The sequence below is a fragment of the Cardiocondyla obscurior genome, linkage group LG24 (genome assembly GCF_019399895.1).
Source record: "Cardiocondyla obscurior isolate alpha-2009 linkage group LG24, Cobs3.1, whole genome shotgun sequence".
NCBI classification, from domain to species: domain Eukaryota; kingdom Metazoa; phylum Arthropoda; class Insecta; order Hymenoptera; family Formicidae; genus Cardiocondyla; species Cardiocondyla obscurior.
In genome coordinates this window covers 2,324,889-2,348,354 of record NC_091887.1, presented here as the reverse complement: position 1 = coordinate 2,348,354, position 23,466 = coordinate 2,324,889, and the positions used below count along the sequence as shown (strand labels likewise).

At 33.9% G+C, this 23,466-nt stretch overlaps 6 protein-coding genes across 9 annotated transcripts; 4 read left to right on the top strand and 2 right to left on the bottom strand.

Moving 5' to 3' along the window:
• Positions 1 to 813: 813 nt before the first annotated feature.
• LOC139111573 (pyruvate kinase-like) lies at positions 814 to 7,371 on the bottom strand. 3 transcript variants are annotated; one of them, XR_011547231.1, is made up of 9 exons: positions 7,197 to 7,371; positions 5,269 to 5,304; positions 3,927 to 4,271; positions 3,659 to 3,845; positions 2,953 to 3,474; positions 2,493 to 2,831; positions 2,238 to 2,397; positions 1,683 to 1,776; positions 814 to 1,288 (listed from the first exon to the last, which is right to left on the bottom strand). XR_011547231.1 is itself a non-coding variant. In XM_070671960.1 (8 exons), the coding sequence occupies exons 2-8, from the start codon at positions 5,293 to 5,295 to the stop codon at positions 1,764 to 1,766; spliced, it is 1,593 nt and encodes a 530-aa protein (XP_070528061.1). In that variant the 5' UTR covers positions 5,296 to 5,304; positions 7,197 to 7,371; the 3' UTR covers positions 1,616 to 1,763. The 3 variants fall into 3 exon arrangements, 2 of the variants coding, with proteins under 2 accessions (XP_070528061.1, XP_070528062.1); XM_070671960.1 differs by lacking the exon at positions 814 to 1,288 and having other exon boundaries at positions 1,616 to 1,776; XM_070671961.1 differs by lacking the exons at positions 814 to 1,288; positions 5,269 to 5,304 and having other exon boundaries at positions 1,616 to 1,776.
• Positions 7,372 to 7,668: 297 nt separating this feature from the next.
• LOC139111581 (probable phosphoserine aminotransferase) lies at positions 7,669 to 11,068 on the top strand. 2 transcript variants are annotated; one of them, XM_070671972.1, is made up of 9 exons: positions 7,669 to 8,103; positions 8,184 to 8,288; positions 9,159 to 9,289; positions 9,389 to 9,501; positions 9,598 to 9,759; positions 9,835 to 9,929; positions 10,050 to 10,219; positions 10,317 to 10,577; positions 10,855 to 11,068. In XM_070671972.1, the coding sequence occupies exons 2-9, from the start codon at positions 8,226 to 8,228 to the stop codon at positions 10,964 to 10,966; spliced, it is 1,107 nt and encodes a 368-aa protein (XP_070528073.1). In that variant the 5' UTR covers positions 7,669 to 8,103; positions 8,184 to 8,225; the 3' UTR covers positions 10,967 to 11,068. The 2 variants fall into 2 exon arrangements, with proteins under 2 accessions (XP_070528073.1, XP_070528071.1); XM_070671970.1 differs by having other exon boundaries at positions 7,669 to 8,288.
• A 311-nt stretch (positions 11,069 to 11,379) lies between these two features.
• Positions 11,380 to 14,575, top strand: LOC139111571 (switch-associated protein 70-like). Its single transcript, XM_070671959.1, has 9 exons — positions 11,380 to 12,010; positions 12,155 to 12,274; positions 12,467 to 12,670; positions 12,755 to 12,870; positions 12,959 to 13,082; positions 13,230 to 13,571; positions 13,666 to 13,867; positions 13,948 to 14,103; positions 14,183 to 14,575. The coding sequence occupies exons 1-9, from the start codon at positions 11,912 to 11,914 to the stop codon at positions 14,431 to 14,433; spliced, it is 1,614 nt and encodes a 537-aa protein (XP_070528060.1). The 5' UTR covers positions 11,380 to 11,911; the 3' UTR covers positions 14,434 to 14,575.
• Positions 14,576 to 15,123: 548 nt separating this feature from the next.
• LOC139111576 (dynein regulatory complex subunit 2) lies at positions 15,124 to 16,927 on the top strand. The gene is made up of 6 exons (XM_070671965.1): positions 15,124 to 15,291; positions 15,369 to 15,621; positions 15,686 to 15,909; positions 15,985 to 16,377; positions 16,461 to 16,598; positions 16,665 to 16,927. The coding sequence occupies exons 1-6, from the start codon at positions 15,151 to 15,153 to the stop codon at positions 16,857 to 16,859; spliced, it is 1,344 nt and encodes a 447-aa protein (XP_070528066.1). The 5' UTR covers positions 15,124 to 15,150; the 3' UTR covers positions 16,860 to 16,927.
• Positions 16,928 to 16,998: 71 nt separating this feature from the next.
• Positions 16,999 to 20,377, bottom strand: Thoc5 (THO complex 5). The gene is made up of 11 exons (XM_070671956.1): positions 19,971 to 20,377; positions 19,735 to 19,872; positions 19,435 to 19,649; positions 19,278 to 19,353; positions 19,006 to 19,191; positions 18,811 to 18,943; positions 18,492 to 18,731; positions 18,261 to 18,363; positions 17,930 to 18,137; positions 17,508 to 17,805; positions 16,999 to 17,429 (listed from the first exon to the last, which is right to left on the bottom strand). The coding sequence occupies exons 1-11, from the start codon at positions 20,070 to 20,072 to the stop codon at positions 17,113 to 17,115; spliced, it is 2,016 nt and encodes a 671-aa protein (XP_070528057.1). The 5' UTR covers positions 20,073 to 20,377; the 3' UTR covers positions 16,999 to 17,112.
• A 116-nt stretch (positions 20,378 to 20,493) lies between these two features.
• Dak1 (cytidine/uridine monophosphate kinase Dak1) lies at positions 20,494 to 22,368 on the top strand. Its single transcript, XM_070671992.1, has 2 exons — positions 20,494 to 21,130; positions 21,284 to 22,368. The coding sequence occupies exons 1-2, from the start codon at positions 20,759 to 20,761 to the stop codon at positions 21,563 to 21,565; spliced, it is 654 nt and encodes a 217-aa protein (XP_070528093.1). The 5' UTR covers positions 20,494 to 20,758; the 3' UTR covers positions 21,566 to 22,368.
• Positions 22,369 to 23,466: the final 1,098 nt, after the last annotated feature.

Sequence of the window (23,466 nt, the reverse complement as noted above, 5' to 3'; positions counted from 1 at the left end):
CTCATCACGCTCGATAACCGTTTCCTACGCGCGACGCGATGTAGTCCGCCGATGCTTCATTTGAATTTTTTTTTCCCCCATAAATATAATAATTTTCCTTCACCTATGCGGGTATCGCGATCCTCGAACTCGGTGGCGCGTTTTCCCCGTCTCGGGGCGCAATGAAACGGGCCCGGAGGTAGAGTTCCGGCGAAATCGGACGAGATCTCGTTTCGCTGTCGCCAGGCAGGGACACGAAACGTCCTTTCGTCCGGCAATTGTACCATATATGGGTCGCATCTTTCTCGCGGCGTGGCTCTCGACTCGTTTCTCATTGAGCCACCGAGGCGTTTCTTTTTTTAGGCAGAACCCGCCCACGGAGGTGACGGTGAGATCGGCCGAGCTCTGACGGACGGCAGGACGACGATCGAGCTGCCTCGAGAGCCTGGCCGAATCGATACGTTTTCGCCCTGGAATATCATAATTATCCTTATCATTCTTCGAGCTGAACATTGTCGTTATCTTAACACTCGGTGATCGTGTCGGGTTTCACGATCTGATTCCTCGTCAGATTCGCTCGAATGCACTGCACGCCGGTAATGGCCTTTTGTGCCTGTCGACGGTTTAGAAATAATTATTGCCTGCATTCTAGGACAATTCAACTTCATCAGAGATTGTCTAATTAATGTTAACTATTAAAATAAATACTGAAATATTATAAAATTACATTCAAACGTAAAGGACGTGGAAACTTTGATGCAGAAGAGCTGATACAATTTTTTTTCTGTTAAATCAAGTAATTAATTTTGATAATTAATCTTCCAGAATGAATGTTTGTATATTACGAGCAGTTTGCCTGCTTTTTCGAAGTAGAAAAAAATTTTATAATCTCGCCCCAAAGATAAGTCTTGTCCCCTTTCAAACTCATGTCACATGCAATGTCCTTAATTAATTAAACATAGTTACAATCTTCTAATTGGATAATATGTAATAACATGAGTAGATAATTTATTGTTAAAAGCAAATTAAGATTATATCGAGGAATAAAATTTGTTAGTTATCCAAGGGAAAGAGTATGGTTAACATTCAGACGTTTTTGTGCTGGTTATATATGGTTTGATCACAGGATCATAAGGCAGATGTTTTCCAATAAAGGTATGAAGTATGTGTGTGTGTGCATGTCTGTAACGTTCACCCATACTTTTGCACGGGAAGCCGTTACAACGTCGTTTCCTTGTGAGTTTTTGCGACTCCATAGGCGTAAGGTATTTACTCTGTGCCTGATGTCCGTGTAAATGAACAATTAACTCTGTAAATAAGACAGAGTAGAATAATAATTCTATTATAAATTATGCAATTCGGTATACATTAAACACACAGTGCGAAATAAAGATATATTTTTTTTTTCTTTTATTTAATTTCTATACAGAATTATGGGGCTTCAATATTTTAACAATTTCTTTCGTGCTAATAATTCTAAAGTAATTCGTTTATTTATTATGGACATAAGTTATTTAATTATTTGAAACTATATGCGCATATTGCACATGAAGACACGAGCGTCCACGCACGTGTGCTCACGTTTAATTGTTTTTCTATGTATTGTTTTTTTTTTAACAATTAAATAATACTGGGATTCACTGTCAATATTGATATCATACGATTTAATAGAATTCATAAAAGAACCATATACAGTTACATACATGTTCAAGTGTTACTCTGTAATTTCATGCATTACATCTATTTCCGCAAAGACTATGCGTCTTATTTCCCGTGAAATCAGTTTAATCAACAGACCTGCAAAATAGAAAACGTCAATTAACACAAATAATTAAATGCTCCATTGTTAAAACGTGATTATAACATTGACAATACAATAAGCAAATAACTATACTTGAATTGATTTCATAAATTAGATTTTAAAAAGATAACGTGCTGAAACACAAACAATATTAAAGCCGTAATTTTCTCATATAAAATTGTCATGCAATTAAATAAAAAATTAATATTACATGCTTTAATTAATATATTTATTATATAAAAATAAGTTATCTTAATGTACCTAAAGTCTTTTCATTATCCTAAAATTCTAATACTTAATAAATGTTTTGTACAATTTTCGTTATAGTAAATCAAAAGAAACATAAGTCAGAGTATAAAACAATATTAAATAGAATTAAAAAAAATCGTTATAGGGATCGCTGTCACTATAATTCGTGCATGCAAAATCTTCTTTAATAAATTTATGTTCTACGTACACAATGCGAAGGGTATTCGTGAAACCTGAGCCTTGCCGCCATCCTGTTACAACTATAACGGAATCACCGGTTTTAATGAAACCACGACTCTTGCCAAAATTTAATCCATATTGTACACGCACGTCCACATCCTTTATCCAATCAGCTAATGGTGCGGCGTCTATATAATAAAAAGAGAATATAATATTTTGAGTGAGATAAATTAACGTGTATTGTGCGTTTAAAATATTAAATAACGACTTAGTAATATCATACCTCCATAGTACAACGGTAATATTCCACGATACAAATGCGCTTGTCGAGCGACTTGATGGAATCTGGTAACCGCAATAATGGGACAGCGAGGTCTATATTTCGCAATTAAATGCGCAGATCGACCGGATGTTGTAATAACAATAATAGCACTAGCCAAACATTTAACAGATGCTTCTACAGAAGCAATAGCAACGGCATGCGTAGCATCGATAGGCGGCAAAGCTTTGCTCGTCAGATCATGGAAGATTTGAGTTTGCCAAATCGCAGCTTCAGCTTCTTTACAAATGTTGGCCATTGTACGAACACATTCTAAAGGATAGTCCCCTTTTGCCGTCTCACCTAAAATTATAATAAAATATTACTTACATTTAATTGTTTTATTTTATTCTATTTTATTTGAAAAAAATGTTAACTCGTTCCACCTCGAATTTTTTCTAATATCAATATCAAAATTAATCACCTGACAACATAACGCAGTCAGCACCATCGAGAATGGCATTAGCAACGTCGGAAGTTTCGGCTCTTGTGGCACGTGGTTTTTTCACCATAGACTCCAACATTTGAGTAGCGCAGATTACTGGCTTGCCAACTTTGTTGCATCTGCTAATCATGGACTTTTGTGCTAGAAATACTTTTTGCGGTGGTATTTCTATTCCCAAGTCACCGCGCGCTACCATGATGCCATCGGATGCATCGATGATTTCGTCGAGATTCGTCATACCTTGTTGGTTTTCAATCTTCGATATAATTTTGATATTTTTACCCTTTTCACCAAGGATATCACGAATCTCAGTTAACGCGGCGGCATTTCTGATGAAAGAGGCAAATATCATGTCGACTTCTTGTTCAACGCCAAACTGTAGATCGGACTTGTCTTTTTCTGACACTGCCGGGAGATCCACCGGTACTCCTGGTAAATTCACACCCTTACGGGAGCCCAACGTACCACCATTTTCAACGGTTGTCGTAATTGAATTCGGGCCTAAAAGATAAGACGAGTTAAATAACATAAAATAAAATAAAATAATATAAAATAAAATATAAAATAAAATAATATAATATAAAATAATATAAAATAAAATAAAATAATATAAAATAAAATATAAAATAAAATAATATAATATAAAATAAAATAAAATAAAATAATGCCTACATATAATACTTACTAATAGCTGTAACGATGAGAGAGATTAAGCCATCGTCTACGAACACACGATTTCCCGTCTTCAACACCTTCGAGATATTTTCATAATCAACGTAAACGACCTGATCGTTTCCTTTCTCCAAGTAAGACTTATCAGTGGACAGTTTGAAAGTTTGGCCTTTGACTAGTTCAACTTCGGCCGAGCCACCCTATAAATAAAATGTTAAAAATTATTTTAATATCGCTGTGATAAATCAAATTTTAATATTTTAATTATATTGAACACTCACGCCTTCCAGGAGACCAGTACGGATTTCAGGACCTTTTGTATCCAAAGCTACAGCGACAGGAATGTTGATGCCGGCGCGGGCGGTCAGATTCTTTTGCGCCTGGCGAACGTTGGCAATGGTCTCGGCATGATATTCATGGGACCCGTGCGAAAAGTTCAACCGGGCAATGTTCATCCCTGTTTCTATCATTTTTTCCAAGGTCTCCACAGACCTGGACGCTGGTCCGATTGTACAAATGATACCGGATAAACGAACAAAGGATACTCGACTATCGATATCCAGAGCACACATGTGATCCAATTGACTTTGGGCGTACAACGCCTGGGTATTCGTCTTGCCAGCCATCTGAAAAGTTTTAATAACGTTAGAAAAATTTCAGACTAAAGATAAAGCCGGAAGATTATCAATTGTTAAGATTAAATGTAAAAAAAGATTATCGTATGGCTTAACTGTGTGTGAATTAATAAATTCAATTCGAATTTGTTACTAAATTTAACGTGCATGAAAAAAAGAAAAAAAAAAAACTTATTTTCAACGAAAAAATATAATTTAAAAATCTATATTATTTTTTTTAAGACTTATATTAATTTTCGATCAGTGTTAATGAATAAATTAATGTAACAAAGACAATTAATACAGTGCTAATAACATTTTTGTCTTAAAAATATATTAACGAGTATCTGTTTCGCACAATTAAATAATAGAACATAATAAGATGGAAAAGTTTCACTGGTTCTGTATACGCACGTATGCATTTGTAACTTAATTTTCACATCTCGAGTAAATGCTTAGCAGGTGACACACTTCTACGCCGTTTAGTTTACTAAATTATTTCTCGAGCTGTTTCTACCAGTATGCAACAGTTGTAGAGTTAAGTAGCCTCTATGATAGTATTGCAATTTATAAATTATCAATGAAACTTTAATTCCATAAATATGTACAAACATATATACAATATACATATTTTAAATAAAGAATTTCTTTTTTTTTTTTTAATACAAAGCAAACACTAACTCTTTCGTTTAAACACAAGTACATGCGCAAATAGAAAAATAACAATTCAAGCATTAAAAAGAAAATGCACATAAAAACTATTATAAATTCGGTGAAAGAAATCAAGCTCGAGTTCTGTAAATTACAGAAAAAATTTGTTTCCGATATTACAATGTTAATTAAATGTCAAAAATATTTTATTACAGTTTGGCTTTTAAGCAGATGTTCAGATTCACCGAAATTATAACGTAATAATACGAGCAAAATTAATCAAACGTAACAAAAGGGGGAAAATAAAAAACAAAAAAAAAAAGAAGAGATCGATGAAAATCGGCACAACCGATGGTACCTGATCGTCGGCGGTGATCCAAACCATTTTGGCAGGCTGCGTAAAGAAAAAACGGAAGATTAATATTAATAACGGTGCGTTTGCGGCGACACCGCTGCGACGACTTGCACGAATACTCGGAGGCGCCAGAGTAACGTACGAGCGGGGTAAATTGATATCGCCGACAAAACATAATGAGGTGCGTGTCGTCACCGTCACCTTAGTCGTCTTCGGCGACACTCGAAGGCATCGATACAGCGGACGGACGCGAAACAATAAATCGTAGCTGCTCATTTAGCGTACAATGGTCACAACGACCGGGAAACGTGTACAACAAGTTCACGTGAACCTGATGATCCAAAAATAGGACCCGCTACTAAAGGAACATCTATTGCGGCGTCTTTGGTGCTTGCCGAAATAATATTCTGGGCCACCATAGAAAAGACTAATCGAAACTACGTGGAATGATTTTGTACCATGTTCAACATGGATCTTTAGCAAGATGTATTTAAAATATATTTATATATGGATTATGAGATATTCAATCAAGTTCGTTAATAGATATGCTTTCTCATAATAATAAAATAAAAGAAACTTTAATAATAATTTAATGTTCTACATTATTAAAATTGAAATATTAAATGGTGCAGATATAAGTATTAACCGTGGAGCTGAAGGAAAAAGTGTTGGCTAGGTTTATGTATATGCATAAGAAAATTGATTAGTTACATTTTTTTATGCATGTCTTCTTGATGAATTAATTAATTTCTTTGTGCATATGTACTATTATATGTATAAGAATATTTGAATTGTGTAAAAATGTGCATGAGGGCTCAAACACTTTTTTTTTCAGCTTCATGGTATCAATGATATGTTTGCACTTTCCCGGTTATGTCTGATAACGCGCTTGGTTTTCATGCAGAGCATGCGTGAGCACATGACTCTGTAAATTATCAGCTGATATAATAACACCATTTAATCTACATAATTTTAGTCTGTGGAAAAAAAAAATATGTTGACTATATATGCTGGTAATCACGTCATGATGATAGTTGCATCACAGATATATATTTTTGTATCAATAAAGTATGTGTGCATGTATACATATATATATATGTATTGTGTAAATTAAAGTCTATTATTTAATAAAAAAAGTCTTATGCAAAATTTTAACAAATATTCAATAAATTCAACCTTCCACAATATTCCTGAATATATAACTGATGACATACTGTTTCTTCCAAGCAATATGTCAAGACTGTGAGAACAGTTAATAACATAAAATTATCTATTTATAATGCAAAATATTAGAAATATTAATCTCACAATATAAATCTACCTAAATTGACATACTACACTTATTTAAAGTCCAGATGTTAACTTGCTGATTAAATTTTTAGATCAAAATGATTATATAATAAAATTTAAAATAACATTCTAATTACAATTAAAACATTAACTTTACTAATTTGCACAGCACAAAATTTAACAAACGTGTATCTTTAAAAACGAAAAATCAATATCTCTCTCTACCACACTCGTCCCTATTATTGTAATAAAAGAATAGAAGCGAAAAAAATTATTTCAACCTGCAAAATATACCTGAGTCACAATTTTATTTTAATTTCCTATATCACAAAAAATTTATCAGAATTCTTCAACTATTTATTAACCTACGTTCTACAATGCTCACAAGATTACTATTACATCTTAAAGTTCAAGGTTAACGAAAATATAAAAAAATGGCATCGAACGATAAGGCATAAAATTGAAAGACAGAACGTAAGGTTTCATTATGACTTAAAACATTATTAATTGCTTTCCTGAAAGATTGACGTACGTCGTCAGTAGATAATTCTCGACTCCTAAAACTCGGATCGAACGACCGGAGAATCGCACGAGAGGAAAAGTAACGTAGTTTACGGAGGTTATTAAGTCTGACAATTTACCTCGGTCTCTGGTTTGCTCGGCGAACGCACGGATACGTGAATGCAGATTAAACGATGGAATCGACGAAATTAAGCCTGTCCAATTACGGGAGGGGTAACAATCCAATGTCGGCTTCTGTCAATCGTCGACTGGCGTTTTAAGGACGCGGAAGGTCATCACTCCTCGTCCCCCGCGATTCCTCTGTTCGCTTACTTCACGTTCTGATCATGCGTATTTTAACCGGCAACTTCACCACCTGCCGGCTGATTTTCATTATGCCGGATTCACGCGCACGACGCCCGGCGTCCAATAAGAGAGCTCGATTTTTTGGCACCTAACTACATCAAGCTATCTCATTGGTGAAGCCTCCATTACGACGTCCACATCACGAACTATACCATTTTTTTATATGTATATTTATATAATTTGTTACATCTATGCACGAAAATAATAATGTAAAATACGTTTGACGTATTACGTTACGAAAACGATAAGTATTCTATATAAATTATGGGACGTTAATATCCTTTGCGTGCAATATTAATTTTTACTCATTTGTGAAATTTAATGTATCATGGTTTTTTTTTTTTTTTTTAGTTTTAAAGAACTTTGGATATCTTTTGTTTTATTATAATCTGCGAGAGAAATCGAAAGACGAAATATCCATAACCAATTGCATACAGAATGCACTGTGATACTTTTACATTGACAACCGTGGAGGTTTCATGGACAGAAACAGGTTTAAAAACTATATGGCGTTCTGTTAAAATTGAAACAAATAAACCAATTAATATAGATGCGTATACTTCGTTTTAGGTATCAGAGATGAATTTATCTCTGTGAAACTGGTTAAAAATACATTGAGACATCTGATAAAAGACCCCCTACAGACTGAACAAGTCAACGTGATAACATAATTGCTGCCTGGTAAATGCTAACACTTGTTTGTCTCTTATCTACTTGATCCATACAGATACATGATCCAGTCTGCTTCACGCTCTCCGTAGTGTCTGTCACGCTGTCTACCGTGTGCCGATATAAGTACAAGGATGGCTGATCATAAAGCAAGAGTAATTAATTTTGGCGCAGGTCCTGCCAAATTACCTGAAGAGGTAATTATACACCGAAGTATTTCAATACAATTCTTAATATTCCAATAAATATCGACTAAAGAGGAGGGAGAATAGTTTTCAAAAATAAATACCTAATTTTATTATATAAAGTAATTTTTTTGTTAATAGTTTTGTTAATAATTTTGTTAATAATTTTTTTAATAATTTAGGAGCTTCTTGATTATTATAATGAATGCGTCTTCGTGTAAATTAAAGTTTATATAACAGCTTTTGTTAATTGCAAAAAAACAGTGATATCTTTTATAGCATATGTTCTCGGAAATAAACTGCTCCGATAAATAAAACTAGAAATTTATTAATAAATAATTAATCGATGAGTAACATATCGACATTAGTTATGTTCCTATTGAGTTTTTTTCGTTGTGCAACCAGTGTTTAACTCTTCCTTCCCCCTCTTCCGTCGGTATTTCAACGATAGATTACTAGTAGTGCTCAGAAAAAATATGTTATTTCGTCATCATTAAACCGAAACGTGTTATTTGAATGATTACAAAATAACTTTGCTCGGTTTTCTGCAGGCAATTTTATATTGTATTTTGTTAGTAAATTTCTTTTTAAACATTTTTATTGCTTTAACAATTTCAGATTCATGGGAATAAAATATATACGATAAAAAGAATGGGTGTTTTTTTTTATGCCATTAATAAATAATGTCGATACTCTAACCCAACAAATGCATTAATAAATACTGTTTAATAGTTACGTTCTTTAACGCTGTTGAAAAAATCTTATCATATTTTGAAATCTGTTATCGATAACGTAAATAATAGAAAGAATGCCTTGGGTCAATTGCGTTCGTTGAACTAACAGATCAGTATCAATTAATTAAAAATGCTTCGTCATTCACAGGTTCTGAAACATGTACAAAAGGAATTACTCTCTTATGGTGACACGCAGATCAGCATTCTTGAACTAAGTCATAGATCAAACGACTTCAAGAAAGTTATCGATGATGCCCAAGCCACTTTGCGAGACATACTGTGAGAGCCAAGACTAAAGTCAAGTCGTTTATTTAACAAAATTATATAAAATTATACATTCGTCAGGTTTTACTTGTAAATGTTTTTTTTTTCTTAAAGCAATATTCCTGATAACTACCGTGTGTTATTCATGCAAGGAGGCGGTACAGGACTTTTCGCGGCAGTTCCTCTGAATATTATGAATACCGGCACTGCGGATTATTTAGTAACCGGTAAGGCATAACTTGAAGATATTTCATAAAATAACAAAGAAATATTGTAGCGTTAAAGAACTTAATAATTTAAATATATATTAATTTGTTGTTTAGGCTCATGGTCTGCAAAAGCAGCAAAAGAGGCAGCCAAGTATGGAAAAGTGAACATGGTGCTACCTAAAGTTTCAAAATACACAGAAGTTCCCGACTCTTCGATTTGGAATTTAGATATCAACGCATCGTACGTTTATTATTGTGCCAATGAAACTGTTCACGGTAAAAAAAAAGAGAATTCTTTTTTTTCTTTCCCTGATACGTTATTCTCATTAATATTAAAATGTTTGTTTTTAGGAATCGAGTTTGATTACGTACCGGAAACAAACGGTGTACCACTTGTTGCCGATATGTCGTCTAATATACTTACGAAACCCCTTGACATATCTAAAGTACGTACCCAAAACTAAGATTAAGTACCTTGAGGCGTTTTGAAATTAATTATATTGGATAAAGTGTTGTCTGAAATATCACACACGACTATATCGCTTATGTTTTTTTTTTCTTTTTAGTTTGCAGTAATTTTCGCGGGTGCGCAAAAAAATATAGGGCCTGCTGGCGTAACTTTAGTTATAGTACGAAATGACGTACTTGGTCGTGCTATGGACATATGTCCTACAGTATTAAATTTTACTGTAATGGCGAACGATAACTCTCTGCATAATACTCCGCCCGTATTTCAGTAAGTGTATTGATTAAAATATATTTTCTATTTTTATTTTTACGCAATAAAAATTGTCACTACAGCTAATAATATTTATTACTTTGTTATTTTTTAGAATATACATGGTGGGTTTAGTATTTGAATGGATCAAACGAAAAGGTGGAGTCGAAGGTATGCAAAACTTTGCGAGAAAAAAAAGCAACAAGATATACGATGTAATCGATAAATCAGGAGGATTTTATGTGTGCCCCATCGAACGAAGCTCGCGCAGTAAAATGAATATTCCATTCAGAATAAAAAACGGGGACGAAGAACTTGAAAAAGAGTTTCTATCTGGTGCAGCATCTCGGGGTATGCTGCAGCTAAAGGGTCATAGGTCAGTTGTGAACAACTTGCTGAAATAATCGGAATTGTATATCGCAATAATTTATTATAATAGCCAATGAATGTTTCAACTTTTAAATTATATTTTTACTAATTTAATCAAGGCTTTAATAATTTAAAAACTATAAATATTTTCTTGTATTATATTAGATTAATAATTTTATTTACTGTCTTGTACCGTAAATCTTTTTGATTCTTTTTTTATTCCGACGATATATTTATATATAGTGTAACAGATTAATATTTGGGGCAACTGTTTGTCTTTACAGATCAGTTGGTGGAATACGTGCATCCTTGTACAATGCGGTTACCGAAGAAGAAGCAGAAATATTGGCTAATTATATGAAATGGTTTTACAACGAACATTGCAAAAAAAACTGAAAAAAAATCACTTTAAAAAATGATAAAAATTAAAACTTGGTAAAAATAATTACAAACTATTATTTGTATGGGGTTTTATATATAATAATTTTTCACGTTAGACTTTTTGGATTTGTTAATCTATATCCTATATACAATTATATCAATTATTTTAATTTTTTCGTCGACGGTCAGACGGCCGAGTGTTGCGCGGCGAATTTAAATATTTTTTTAGTTCGAAGAAAGTCTAAAACGTGACGCCACTGTCGTCGACAGAAATTTGAGATACTGTTGTAATCCTCCAGAGAGAAATAGACTCGTATCTTTCCTTTTTATCCTTTCAATACAATTAAAAAAAAATTAATAATAATAAAAATAAAATTAAAACATCTGAGGTACTGATGTGTCGAGACCGCCATCGACAAATCAACCGAATACTATGAATCAACTGGCACACACGACACACGTATACATGCACGTACGTCGAGTGCGTGTTGCGCGTCATGCGTCATCTCTGACATCCTTGATAAGGCGATCTCCGCGTAGCAGCGTTTAAAGACCTTATTATCGGAGTCGTACGTTCGGAAAGTTGAAAGCACGATCGCTACGAGACATCGCGCTAATAAAAAACGCGAGTGCTGCGAGTGACAACGAAAGATAGAGCCTGCGAGACGAGAAAGTGACAGTGAGCGAAGAACCAAGGCAAGACGGCGAAAAGAAAAGACCATTCGTGCGGCCATTTAGACACGAAAGATAAATATTATGCGCCTGCGAATACTAGCTGGGCGCGACTGACGGGCGCGATAAGCGCGGACGAAAGATAGGGATAGCGAGGCAACTAATTGTGAGATCAGCGAGGCGAGGTTCCACCTCAAGGCGTGGTGGACGGGAGACGAGAAGCGGAGGCCGACACCTGTTGATTGCCAGCTAACATCCAATCGTCAAGTTAGACGGTTGTGGCCTAAAATGTCTCATCTGCTGAAGAACCTTACTAATAGTATCTGGCATGCGTTTCATGCCCTACAGGCTGATGGTACCAATACTGTTGCCAAATCCAAATTAAAGGTAAGCTACCGTGATAAACTTGTGGAAACAAGCTGAAGATTTATTCGGAAAGCTTAGAACAATAATCACGTGCCCGCCATATCTCCCTATTCCATATTTTTACTTGGTAACGTTATTAATATATTTTTTTTTCTATTTTGGTAGGTGCTAACAGCCAACATTGGTACAATGATGGATTTATATGGAGTAGAGAAAGGCTTAGAGCATTACCGGAGTACGCAGAATTTAACATTTGATCAATACATCTATTATTTGCAGAAAGAAGTAAGATATTATTTTTGCAGAAGAATCATATGATATGAATTATTTAAACAAAATACCATTGACATTAATGATAGTTCTCTTAAGTATTAAAAAAAAAAAAAATTTTATGGCAAGATGTTTTCTAAGCAGATAGTAAAATTTCATTATTTATAAATTTTAGCAAATATTCTGTAACAGAGTTTGTCATTTTAGGTATTTTCTTCTATAACTGATGCTACTTCCGTACAAACGTTAAAAACACTGGAAGAAGGGATTGACGAGATTTGCTGGCTGGTTTGTAAAAAGATGTATCTGGAAAGATCCCACCCAGTTTTTAACGATAACAGCGTTTACCAATTGTTTAGAATTTATTGTCTATTAGCTGAAACAGAATCGGACGCAACGGACTCTTATCTGGTTAGCAATCGCTTTTAATAAATTATTTAAACAAACGTCTTATAATATTATATTGAAAATAACACGTTATTTTTCGTGACGCAGGTAATAATGCATGGCGACGAAGTGGCGCGAATTGCTTCCTATCTAGTAATATCTTTAGGCCTGCAGTGGGATGCGGCAGATTTTTCCGCTCTGTCAACGGCTATCGGAACATTTAGGTAGCTTGTCGTTTCTAGCTTGTTACAATGATCGTAAATATATAAAAAAAAATACAATTAATTACTTAAGAAAAAATTTTACAACAAGGTTTTCTACGTTTCTGGCGGTTTTGGAATCCAAGTACAGCGGCGGTAATACTTTGGACACTATAGCATTGACTGAAGCGATTGACGATCTTTACCAAATCTATGTAGAAAATGTAGTGAAAAAGGTGAACTGAAAGTTTTGCTTAACCTTGCCAATAATTTGCAGAAAATATAATTTAGAGCATCTAACTTTATCTACAGTATTACGATCTAGCTTAAATTTTTTATATATTTACGTATCAGAGTTTGTATATTTAATTATATCATTACAGGGCTACTTGATGAAGAAAGGCTTTCTGCTGCCTACATTACGATACTTTTGGTTCGTTCTGCGTCCCGGCGAATTAACGTATTACAAAGAGCCTCAGCAGAAAGAGCCGTCCGGATTAATACTACTGAACGCTAATTGCTGGGCCGATACTCCGACGAACAGTGGAAAGCCCGATAAAAGGTTCGTGCTTAGCACACCTGAACATAGATGCATAGAGCTAGTTGCCGAAGATCACAAAGGTAAACTGCAATGGCTCGCGGCATTGCAAACAGCCATTCAGCATTCGGGCGAGAAGATCGGTTATCAAAGAAGTTTGGCTAATCAAAGAAGATCTTTGCGACAAGTAAGTAAAAATAAAAAAAATATAAAAATTAACGTTTTAATTAAAACAATAAAGGTAACACTTTTTTTGTATTTATTTAACGTATCGCTACTAGGCTACTAAACAGGAAAAAGAAGAAACTAAACTGGAACTGCAGTACGAGAGACAGGCAAGAATTGCAGCGGAGATACAAGCACGGAAATTGGAAACTCTGTCAAAGGAAGAAGGTGCTAAAGTTCAACAACTAGAAGATGTTAAACAAAAGCTAGAATTATTGCTTCAAGAAGAAAAACAGGCTCTACGCGACGAAGAAATAGGTAAGCTTGTGTTTTTAATTTTTCTAATTTAAAAAAAAATATAATTACATATGCGTTATGCATGAATGTACGAATTACAGTACGAAATTTACAAGCAAGAGTATTACGCGAAGAATGGGAAAAGAGAGAACAGTTGGAAAGATTACAGCAAGAACAACAGGAATTGCTCGAGATGGAAAAAATGAAGAGAATGGAATTTGAACGAATGCAGAAAAAAAATGAACAGCAGTTGCAAGGTATGTAACATCGAAAAAAGTGTTAAAAAAAAAAAAAAAAATTATAAATCACATTAATATCGTTAATGTTAATTTGTAGACGCGGAACTACGACTTCAACAATTAGAGACGGAGAGGGAGCAACTGGACGCCGAGTTGCGTGCTGCGCGTGAAAAAGTGAAACATGCTGAAGAGGCTCAACTTTTACTAGAAGCACAAATCGTGACGCGTCCTTTAAGAGGAGGTGAAAGAATCCGACGTACCCAAAGTTTTATACCCACAACGAAAGAGCGGCCATTATCTATCGAGAAAATTGACAGTAGACCTATGTCACTGCAGAAGAATATATAATATGCACAGTGCGTCAATAATTGAATGGTTTATTGCCAGAATTGCATTTAAGTCTTCCACCAAAAAAAAAAAAAAAGAAAAAAAGAAAAAAAAGAGTAGCACAAAGCATTTATAGAATTTATATCTATCATGTGTTGCGGGACAACTACAAATATTATATTTTCGTGATAAATGCGAACAAATTTCCCTACGAGCTTTGAATTCGATAGTTCCTTATTCTTGATGCCTTGTTTTATTTGCAATTTTAACTAAAAAGTATTTAATATTGTATATACGAATTTTATACACATATTTCCATTTTTCATGATTGCAAAGATATTATGATCTTTATTTTGTGAACGATAATGTAATTAATTATATCGAAGTATATATGTAGAATTTTAAAATATATCTTGTAAAAGAATATTTTTTATAAAATTGGTAAAGATTTTTAAACAAAAAATAAAAATTTTATATTTTATTCGAATAGTTCGACGAAAATTAGTGCAATTTTTTAATAATATTTTATATATATATATATATCTATGTATGTAATTTATTCCTATATGTATATCATGCTGAGTTGAACTCTGTTATTGATCAAACATATATTCCATGTGGCAGGCTTTAACAGTTTTATCGTTACTGTCCTTATACTCTTAATAGTAAGTGTCTTGTTGAAAATAAACTATTTAAATATTAAATTGTAGCAGCATAAAATCTTTTATTCGTTGAAAAATGCCGAAGAAAAAGAAGGGAAAGGGAAACAAGTTAGCTCGTATGAGCGACGAGGAACGTGCCCGTTATCTGCAACACCGAGCTGAATTAGAGCTAGAGGCAAAGCGACGTAAGCAGCAATTAATTGCAGCTTTCACCAAGGTATGTTCAGAAAAAAAAAAAGATAAATATATTTTTTAACATTTTTATAATAAAAAAAAATTGGTTTTGAAATGTAGAACAAGCTAAAACGCGAGGAAGCCTTTTCAAGATTAAACACTGCCAAGATCAATGAACAATGGCGATACATTCTACGACGAATAAAATGTAAAGAACTTTACGAAGATGTGCAATATCTTTGGAATAATTTCGAACACCTGATGAAAACGAAAAATATCATGATACAGCGTTTACATAGCGAGCTAGAGGCAGCTGATGTGGATCATAGAAGATTGCAAGAGGCCCACATTCAAATGATGGATCTAATAATTGGTAGCCGATACATTTATAAATTTATACCATAGTACAATTATTAATTATTAATTATGTAACGTAGGAAAATACAAACAGAAATGCCTTCACCTGCACGAAACTTTTGCACGTGAACGTAAGCATACCGTCTCGAATGAAATGAACGAATTAAACAGAGTACGAATGAATTTAGAAGACTACTGCCATCAATTACGGAGCATAATTTTTGGTCAGGATAAGAAAATAGAAGATGTGCTGACGCAAACGAAAATCCAGAATGCTATTAATATATATAGCGTCGTGTACTTGGTACGAATATTTTTCCCATTTTTATGTGTACCGTATATGATAAATGTAAATTTCTTTTTGTGATAAATATTTCAGAAAGAAGATTCCTTGTCACACTTAATGCATTACGTTTCTAACGAGGTAGAAGAATTGTGGAGGCAACTTAATGAAACAATATCTGAATATGAAAAAAGTACCGGAGATAAAAGAAAGCAGTACGAATACTTGAAGGAACAGGATGACGCTCATTTTGCGGACGTGGCGCAATATCCAAAGCTGCAAACGCAATTACAAAGCATGATTAAGAACTTGAAACAGAACACGCAAACATTATCGCAGAAAAGGAAGCAGAATATTATAGAATTGAACAATCAGATCGTGCAGATGAGAAAGAAAGCTGAAAGTTTAAGACAAATATTTTCCGTTAATCAAATGCTCGACACTACTCAACTGAAGAAACTGACCATTATGAGCACTAGTATTCTAAAAGTAAAAATAAAATATTAAATTATTATACTTCCGCTCGACTTAACTGTCCTATTGTGTTAAAAAGTATGCTGTTTTATTTGCAGGAATTGCAAAAGATTTCAGAAAAAGGTTCGGCGTTATTGTCGTTGTTAAAAATATGTTCAAATTTAGAACCGTTTTCGCTGAACATTCAAAAGTACACTTTACGTGATACAGGTTCCAGAATAGCTTTTACGAGTTGCGTAAGTACATGTATAAAATTACGAAACATTGCATAAAGCCATTTTTTATAATACCATTTTTTTTAGATGTCAGAACCATTTGACAAATTGGATAAGTTTTGGGAGCAATTTAACTACATCAAATCTGACAACATATCTATGAAAAAAGAATGCGATAAACTAACTTTCGAGAACAAACAATTGAAAAATACCCTACGTACATATCTTTTAACTATTTCTCAAATTCCTGCCGCAAGATCACTTACATCGATTCCTGTATAAATATATCGCATACGTGTGTAAAAATATAAAAAGCCAGAAGACCATTTTAAAGTAAAAAAAAAAAAATATAATAATAATTTACAACAATAAAATATTAAATTAAAAGTTTCTATTAATATTAATAAAAATTCAATTTAAATACCTTCTCAAGTTGAAAATGTAATTTTAGAAAGCACTTTCACGTTTTTTACAAATACCTATAAGGACAAGAAGTTGAAAGAAATACATATTTCTTAATATTCATATAATAAATTCAACGATGAGTGAATATGCCCCCTCCCAACGACAAATATTTGTACGGTCGAGCGCGAGTCCGGCCTCTTACGGGATAAAAGAATATCTTTTCCTTCGGCGCCATACTCTCAGTTTCTAAATAAATGTCAAAGCATGCTCTCAGCCGTTGTATTTGTGCCGTTAACGTAGGAGACTTGGTCCACATCACGTTTACTTCTCTCTCGATATCTCTAATAATATCGGCAGACGCTGGTACCGATGGATTAATACTTATATTGAATACCGGTGCTATCTTAGGGTAATCTGGTTTGATAGCGATCCTGGCTATAAGCTCGCCTAAAACATATTGAATTTAAATATATACAAAAGTAATCGTTAATTTAAATTAGAAGAAATTTGATATGATAATCGTACTACTGCCACGACGAAGTACAGCCTCGTAAAAGATATCTACGGACAACACTAATCCTCGTTGATAAAATTCCGGTGAGGCAATGTAATTTGAGTAATTTTTCCAGGTCATAGTCGTAAATCGATGCAATGACGTTGAAATTTTCTGTGGCACGGGATCCGTCGTACTAATAAAAATCGGCAGATTGCCGGATTCTAATTGTCGTATTTCCATACATAAGTCTAGCCTCGCTTTTATACGTCGTTTAATTTCCTTTAACACACTTTCCACACAATCTTGTGCCAATTCTTGGGCTGAAAGCTACAAATACAAACGACAAAGAGATGAGCTTCAATTAAAAATACATCGCGTAAATTATTAATAGATTAATTGTCGACTGTATTTTTTTATATATTTATGTTACAAATTTCCGTAACATAAGTACCTTTTGTTGTTGCTCGCTTACGTCACTCGCGACAAAGTGTAGACCTGCCATTCTTTGCGCCCATCTGTAAGGAATACCTAGACCCAAAGACGGAAACGATCCCAAACTATGCCGCGACAGCTGATACTGATTGGCAGGATTTGGACTTTCCAATCCTAAATCTCGTGGGTACAATTCTCGAAGAACTGATTCAGATACTAACATGTCTCTATCAATTAAATATGCAAAAATATATTATTTTAAATGTCAAGAAAAATAAGAGAAAAAAATCTCGTATATATAAAAATTACTAATTGAGATAATCAAAATCTAAAAAAATTAATGTACATACCCGGCACTAATTCCTCCCAAGTCTTCTGTTTCGAGTTTCGATTCTACCGTAATAACTTTTAAATGTATCATATAATAAAAATGGAGCGTTAGCCTCGTTTCACCTAAAAAAAATTTAATTTTGCAATAAAATTTCGCTCACGATTGAAAAATTATCTGTCAATTTAATGTAGATATTAAAAAAATATGTTATATCTTGTAAAACTATAATTTCTTTTAAATCAAAACTCACTTTTTAATGTAATAACTATTTTTACGTGCAACGGATGTCGTTGCAATAGTTTCGATCGCTTTTCTTCTTGTCTGGCTTCTCTAGATAATCTGTGATGTCTTTTCTTATGTACGGGTATTTCCTCTACAATATTTTCCGACTGATTGTCAGGATCTGAGTCAGATTCTTGTAAAGCATCGTGATTGTTTGCACGTTTTGCTTCATCCTCATCACCTTCGACTTTAACCAATAATGTACTATCTACAAAATAATTTTATAATAAAATATTTAAAATAAAATTTTATCTTCTAAGAATATTTAACCAATTTTATCTTCGTACCATAAGCGTCCCTATAAGCAGATGCTTTTGCATACAATACATAGAGTGGAGACGCGAGCAACGAAGCCTTTTGATGTTCCTGGCGAATTTTGTCTAATGGCAATCCAAGGCTTTCTTGCAATGGTTTGCTTGCCTGAGAATAAAAATTTGCGTGTAATTATTTGCAAGTTTCCTAAGCTAATAGACTTTCCTTACTTCTAATATAGAACGTAATTGCGGTGCTAGATTGTCTAAGCGTGTCTGTTTCGTTTCGATACTAGACGCTACTGCCTTTTTGCTTTCTGTCAATTCATCGCACAATGCGGCCAATTGTTTACGTTGCGTCAATTCCCATTCCAAACGAGCCAATCTCAATTGATGAGGATTATTTTTTGTTATTTCCTAAAATAAATTTTAGCGTATAAGAAATACAAAATAAAATTCTGAAAGCCATTTACTTTACAAAAAATTTTTATACGCATAATTACAGGTCGTGAGATATTTTCTGGAGCTTGTTTATAAAATTCCTCCTCAGAAACTAGTTCTATCAATTCATCTTTAGATCTAAAACAAAGTTAAGTTATTTTGTACCTTCCACAGTTCTCTTTTTTTTCGTTTTCTTTTGCATTAAAATAAAAAACTTACTTGAATTGAAGACATTTAATGACTTCTTTTTTTAAATGCATTACTTCATATAATAAATTTTGCAAATGCAAGTGTTTGCTGTCAACACTGCTCTTTGCGGCCACTAGAGAATCGCGTGCAGATTCTGTGCGGAACTTTTCCATGCGATTTAATTTCTTAAGTTCTATAAAAGCCAGGGACGTTTGAATTTGTAGCTCACGGATTTCATCTTTTACCTAAGTTTTACCAAGTTTTTCAATCAGTTTTAATATAAACTTAACGTAAGATAATAAAAAATAACGTGTAATATCTGTTACAAACGTTCGAGTCACCACTGGACTTCAATTTAGCTATCTTCGTCATTGCTGCTCGAATATTGTCACAAGTTACCAAAAAGCATTTGGAATCGTCCTCAGACAATCTCTCAATAGCCTCTTTCTCTTCGTAACTAATTATTGTCTAAAATAAAACAAGTCTGTAGATTATTAACGTCCTACTTTTCTGAACTAAATATTTATTATAATAAAAAAACCTTTTTTTGTTTCGATTTCCTATACCTTGTATATGTCTCCCTCTTTCAAAGCCGCTGTTCCGCTGCTCGCGTTTACAGATTTCCTCCTTTTTTTCGCATTATTCTCAGACTCATTTTCCTTGCCCATTTTTACGCGTCGCAATAAAGTAAATGTTCAATTCGCCAAATCACAACGCTGTTAAAAGTCCAGCAATATATTACGTTTCGTTAATTTTATTTATCTTTGGCGACGATTACGATCACATAACCTTTTTGGTGCTGTAAACGAGGTACCGAACGTTAGTGCGTTGCGTGCACAAAAATGCACTGCCGAGTGCCGTAAATGTGAGGCGCTCAATCGACTGTGATTGGTCAGTTCATTACGACTCAAGTCGTGTTATACCTGTGTACGTACAGACAACCCTAACCTAATCAGTCTAACCTTTAATTTTCGCTTAGACGCTTGGAGCAACGATTTTTATTTTTCACGAAGTTTCTTTTTTTATATACACCGAAAGATCAATCAATTAGATACATATTTTTCATTAAAATCTATACGAGTGAGCGAGTCAAAGTGGATACTCTCCAACATTACAACGCATACGATGATCCTATCAAAATCGCCACAATAATTTATTTCGGAACAGATTAATTCTGGACGGTAATTAAAAGCTCTAAAGCCGATTCGGTCAACCGCGGAGCTTTTTACGTTCTCGGCCACGTGGGGGGCTTTTAAAAATGGCGCCAACTGTGACGCTTGGGTGCTACGGGGTGCTAGACAAGTTGAACTGAACGACGTGCTAATATATACATACATAGACATATTTCCAGTACATGTTACGGGCTCTTGTGGCCGGCGCGCGACGTTGCATCCGCACGATGTCCACCGTCACGACGCAAAAACCAGAGGTGGTGTTTATTCTAGGCGGCCCAGGCGCCGGTAAGGGCACGCTTTGCCGCTACATCGTTGACAAGTACAACTACGTTCACCTATCAGCCGGCGACTTGCTGCGCGAGGAACGTGCCAAGCCGGGCTCGGAGTATGGCGAGCTTATCGAGACACACATCAAGAACGGCACGATCGTACCCGTGGAGATCACATGCAGCCTCATCGACCGTGCCATGCAAACATCCGCGAACTTATACCACCGGTTTCTCATCGACGGCTTTCCCCGAAATCAAGATAACCTGGACGGCTGGACTAAGGTATCGAAAATTGCAATATATTCAATAATATATCTTAGGTTCGAATACGTCGTCAAATTACTATCGCGGATTATCTATAAGTGGTATGCAAAGTTTAAGTTTATGTAATTCATGTACTGATAATTTTACTCGTTTTATTTATGCTACTGATAGGTGATGGCTGAGAAAGTTATCCTGAAGGGCGTAATATTCTGCGAGTGCAGTGAGGAAGTTTGTACGAAGCGATGCCTGAATCGCGGTGCCACAGGAAGTGGGCGTAGCGACGACAATGAACAGTCCCTAATTCTACGCCATCAAACTTACTTGAAAAACACTTTACCAATAATAGAAATGTACGAACAGCAGGGTTTAGTTTATAAAGTAAATTCCATGAAGACGCCAGAGGGGGTGCTCGAGGATGTTTGCAAAGAGTTCTTTCCCAAGATAGGATGGTAAACGATAATGGGTCGGAATGACTTATTTTTACAAGTCTAATGTTAATAATGCAATATTATTTCCTTTTTTTTTTAATTTCTATTTTGTGGTAAGGTGATTTATGCGGGGTAGGATTTTATAGATTCTTTTTGACCTTACGAAGAACGGGTTTATCTAATTTCATCACTGGTACAAGTTTATTATTATTATTAATTTTTTTTTGTAATATATTATAGCTTATATAATTAAAATAAAATAGTTCAATAAACATGCATAATGGAATTAATAATGGAATCCAAAGCTTGTAAATATCCTGTTAGAATCCTGTTACGTGGGTGACAGTGTAAATTCTTGGATGTTATATATAATGTGCGCATTAAAAAAAATATAGGGAGCTTTTCAGCTAACGACAAACATTATTCTACCTTTATGGTTCATTATATGTTTAAACATAGTGAGCTGTATATGTCCACCCGTGTCGCTTAGCTGGAAAATTTCCATTGGTTATATATATTTGAAATGTATCGATAAAAAATTTAATAAAAAGAAATTTTACATGCGAAAACTAGCGAAAAAGAAAAAAAAGATGTAAGAGATTTATATCACGCAATTTTAATTAATATGACAATGTATCTCATTCTAAACTTCGAACTTGCTATTTTTCTTAAGAATTTCCAACTATTGTTATGTATTTAAATAATGTTAATACTGTCGTAATGTTTCGAAAAAAGAATAAAAATATTTTTTCTGTGGACTTTAATATTACATATTTAAAATGTAGAAATATTTAATTAAATAACAATAAATAAGCAATTTCTCAACCATTTATTAACTGATGAACGCTCATAAAAATATTTCCCGAATCTCGTAAATTAGAAATTAATTTCAATTACTTTAACGCTTTTAAATAATTTGATTTTATTATTATTATTTTTTTTAATCATGAGATTGCACTTTTCTCAAAATACTCGGAGTAAATGAACTTCAATTTGTTTGCGACGTCTTTATTATTTTTATCATCGCAAAAAGATTTTAACATTCCTAAGAGTCATAGATTGTATTCGAATTGATGGTCGTATGAAAGTGACACGTAGATAGACGTGCAATGACCCTATATTATCATTGATCGAAGACGATATATTCCGATATGAATCTCATTTAATAGAAAAGATAACAGGTGGAATATTATAAAATATTCACAATCAAGATTACAGCACTTGTTTACGCAGTTATCGCGATTGTAAATCTTTCCCTTTCCCTGCGATCGCTAATTATAATCGAACCTGCGTTTGAGCAACTCCTCTAATGTGGGTCCCATGAAGATCTACGTTTACGTTACATTTTTCGACCACAGCGTTGAGAAAGTTGAAAACATTGGTCAACTTCCCAACGAGCACACCGCATATTTCGTAAAAGGAATTACAATCTACAGCAGCCGAAAATAGAAATCCATTAAATTCCAGCTAATGACCAAGTGGTGGCCTAAACTTTTCGTCTACTTATCGAACGAGACATGATTTCGAAAATTTTACAAGTCAAGCTCTCTATTAAAATCGAGTACATGGAAAGAAAAGGAACTCTTTCCTTTTCTTTTGCAATATCTATCCGATGACTTTTTCATTTGCGGCTTTTATTTGAATAATGTGTCGCACGCTGGTATCGTCGGATTATTTTAAAATTATGTAGTGATTATTATTATTATCAAGAATTTAAAATAAAATTTTTAATTATACATGATAAAGTACTTAATTGCAAAAAAAAAAAAATAAAAAAAGAAAAACTATAAAATGTTACATTAATGATATTTTTGAATCTTCAATGAAATTTATCGCTAAAGCTCACAGCGTAAAAAAAAAAGAAATAAAAAAGAAAAGAAAAAACAAAAAACCAAAACAAAAAATCTCGAAAAGAGCCGACGCAAC